The 3,455-nt window shown below is 34.6% G+C and overlaps 1 protein-coding gene across 1 annotated transcript; it reads right to left on the bottom strand.

The window, feature by feature from the left end:
• Positions 1–253: 253 nt before the first annotated feature.
• On the bottom strand, positions 254–2,208 carry LOC123258036 (succinate dehydrogenase iron-sulfur subunit-like). The gene has a single exon (XM_044717946.1). It carries the CDS (start codon positions 1,439–1,441, stop codon positions 653–655), a length of 789 nt encoding a protein of 262 aa, XP_044573881.1. The 5' UTR covers positions 1,442–2,208; the 3' UTR covers positions 254–652.
• Between the last annotated feature and the right edge of the window lie 1,247 nt (positions 2,209–3,455).

The following is a 3,455-nucleotide window of genomic DNA, read 5'->3' as shown; positions in this document are numbered from 1 at the left end:
GAGCTATAAAAACGTTTTCAACTCTTTACCATTTCCAATACTAAGATATAACAAGAGTAGAAAGGTGGAATTTTATAACTTGTTTTATGATAAATATGTAGATGGTTCTAAGAAATTTGCTATTACCGGTAGCGCTCATAGCACAAAACCAGGAAGACATGTCATAACTTATAAGAACGAACCTAAGGTTTTCGATTTTGTTAAAATTCCAATACAAGGTTCTGGTAGCATAGTAATGTATGGGAAAGATGTTAGTGATGCAGAGAAATTATATACTGAATTAAACAGTGATTTAGCTACACAGAAAAATTTGCTTGAGAGGTTACCGGTTGCTATAGTAATATATAGTAAGAATCAAAAGCTAAAATTTTATAATAATGCTTTTATAAAAACCTTTCAATTTGACCCAAAATTTTTGGCATCTTACCCAACTTATCACGAAGTTATGCTTTACCTCTTCGAATCTAAAAAGCTTTTAGAAAAAGAGGATTTTCAAACTATTAGTAACCAAAGACATGAGTTGTTCAAAAAATTATTTGAATCGTACGATGATACGATGCACTTCACAAACGGAAAAGCGTTCAGGGTATTAACAATACCCTACGCTTCGGAAGGTTTGCTGTTCTCTTACGAAGAATGCAAAAGATAATACTTAAACTCCTTCTCTCTCTACCATGAGCTGTTTTACTTTCGCTATTGCTCTTGCTGGATTAAGTCCTTTAGGACAAGTTTTTGTGCAATTCATTATTGCATGACAACGATACAACTTGAATGGGTCGTTTAAAACATCAAGTCTTTCACCTGTCTTATTATCACGGCTGTCAGCAATCCATCTGTAAGCTTGTAATAGTATTGCTGGTCCTAAAAATTTATCACTATTCCACCAGTAGCTTGGGCAACCAGTCGAACAGCAAGCACATAATATACAGTCGGACAAGCCATCTAATTTTTTTCTATCTTCAGAAGATTGAGAGTATTCTTTATTTGGTAGGGCAGGCTTATCTGCTTGTAACCAAGGTTTAATTGATTTGTATTGCTCATAAAATTGGCTCAAATCCGAGACTAGGTCCTTTATTACATACATGTGAGGTAATGGATATATTTTTACGTCACCTTTTATATCATGTATAGATCTAGTACATGCAAGAGTATTGGTTCCGTCAATATTCATGGCACAAGATCCACATATGCCTTCTCTACAAGAACGTCTGAAAGTTAAAGTCGAATCTATTTCATCCTTTATTTTTATTAATGCATCAAGTACCATAGGGCCACAACTATCCATATCAATAAAAAATGTGTCTATTCTAGGGTTTTTCTCGTCATCAGCAGACCAACGGTAAATTTGAAATCTTCTGATGTTTTTTGCTCTAGCAGGAATAGGATAAATTTTGCCCTTTTGATTAATTTTAGAATTCTTTGGCAAAGAAAACTGAACCATATCACTTACCTTTTATTGTTTATAGCTAAAACCCTTTGTAGATAACATATTTTATTATCATCTACTATATTTTTATTAAATTCCTTTTAAATCGCACACATATTGTAGCCAAGCGAAGCTAAAATCTCTCTTTCTAGATTTTTCATTATAATTTCTTCATCTTTTTTTTGGTGATCATAACCAAGTAAATGCAGTAATCCATGCACTAACATGTGTGCAATGTGAGCAAGAATGGGTATATAATACTCATGCGATTCTCTTTTTATTGTGTCTATTGAAATTGCTATGTCTCCTAAATCGCACTCATTAGACAATTGTTCATACGGAAATGATAGTACGTTAGTTGGCTTATCCATTTCTCTAAATTTTAAATTAAGTTGATGTAGCAAGTCATCATCAGCCAGAGCTATTGATATATTTGGTTTATAGTGGTCTATTTTTAATTCTTTTAGAGAAGCATTGATGACACCTAATACAAAATTTTTAGGATTTTCTATAATGCTGCACCATTTCTTGTCAAGAATATTTACTTCTAACATGAGTGACACATCAGTAAGGGTGTCATGCAAATAGCTGACACTGGAATCCAAAAAAGAAGAGTTATAGACCCTTGTGTCATGTACACAACTGTACGAATATTGTACACTAGAAGGATGTCATCCCAGTGTCTAGGCACTGGGATCCAGGAATTTTGATTAGACATCAAGTTAGTGAATATAAAAGTAGCTAATCTTATATTAAAACACAACGGCTTTAATGTGGTTGCATTAAGGCTGGATTCCAGTGTCAAGCACTGGAATGACACCTTTGTGTTTGATGCAAAATCGGCTATAACGTTTAATGCACTGCCTTCGAGACAAATATTCATACAGCTGTGCGTTGTGTGCTGAGATGACATCATTTAGGAACTGAAATGACAGGTATTACACATCACTCATCCTTATTATTTCATTCCATTCAATTTCCGAAACTGGGGCAATTGATAAACGTGGTTGTTTTAATATAGTCATATTTTTCAAAAGTGGGTTTTGTTTTATATTATTTAACGTTACTTGGTTATTTAAAGGTTTCAAAAACTTTACATTCACTAATCCGAACTTGGGATCATTAACATGATAATACTCTTTAAATACTTCAACGATTCCAAGTATTGCTTTCTCTTTACCTGTATGATAAAAAAACGCAAGATCGCTTGCTTTCATAATTTTCATGTAATTTTGAGCTTGATAATTGCGCACACCATCCCACTCAACTACCTGCTCCTTTTCCATTTTTTGCCATGAGTATTCACTTGGCTCTGACTTAAGTAGCCAAAATTGCATTATTTTTTTCTTCTTAAGTAAGCTGGTATATCATAGATATTGCTGCCCCACTTAGCTCCTTCGCTTACCTGTTCAGCTGGTTTTGTTTCCAGTGTTTTGTCTTGTGTACTTTCACTTTGACTATATGGCCACTTAAATTTCTCTTTCTCTGAGTCTTCGCTCTGACTTATAGGTGAAGTTTCTGATTTATTATTGCGACCATCAATGCCAGTTGCAAGAACAGAAACTCTAACTCTTCCCTCCATCGCTTGATCAAAAGTAGCACCAAATATTATATTTGCATTTTCATCTACTTCTTCACGCACTCTATTGGCTGCAGCATCAACTTCAAACAGAGTCATATCTCCGCCACCAGTAATGTTAATTAATATTCCTTGCGCACCTTTCATTGATACATTATCAAGCAATGGATTAGATATTGCAGCCTCTGCAGCACTAATTGCTCTATCTTCTCCTTCTGCCTCTCCGGTGCCGATCATCGCTTTGCCCATCTCGCTCATTACTGTTTCTATATCAGCGAAGTCAAGATTGATAAGCCCTGGCATGACCATCAAGTCAGTTACTCCTCTGATGCCAATGTGCAGAACATTATCAGCAAGTTTAAATGCATCAGAAAATGTAGTTTTTTCATTTGCAATTCTAAATAAATTCTGATTTGGAATGACAATAAGTGTATCCACGTATTTTTGCAG

The sequence above is a fragment of the Drosophila ananassae genome (genome assembly GCF_017639315.1).
Source record: "Drosophila ananassae strain 14024-0371.13 chromosome 4 unlocalized genomic scaffold, ASM1763931v2 tig00000241, whole genome shotgun sequence".
Lineage (NCBI taxonomy): Eukaryota > Metazoa > Arthropoda > Insecta > Diptera > Drosophilidae > Drosophila > Drosophila ananassae.
The sequence above is the reverse complement of the archived record's forward strand: the minus strand, read 5'-3'. Positions and strand labels throughout refer to the sequence as shown.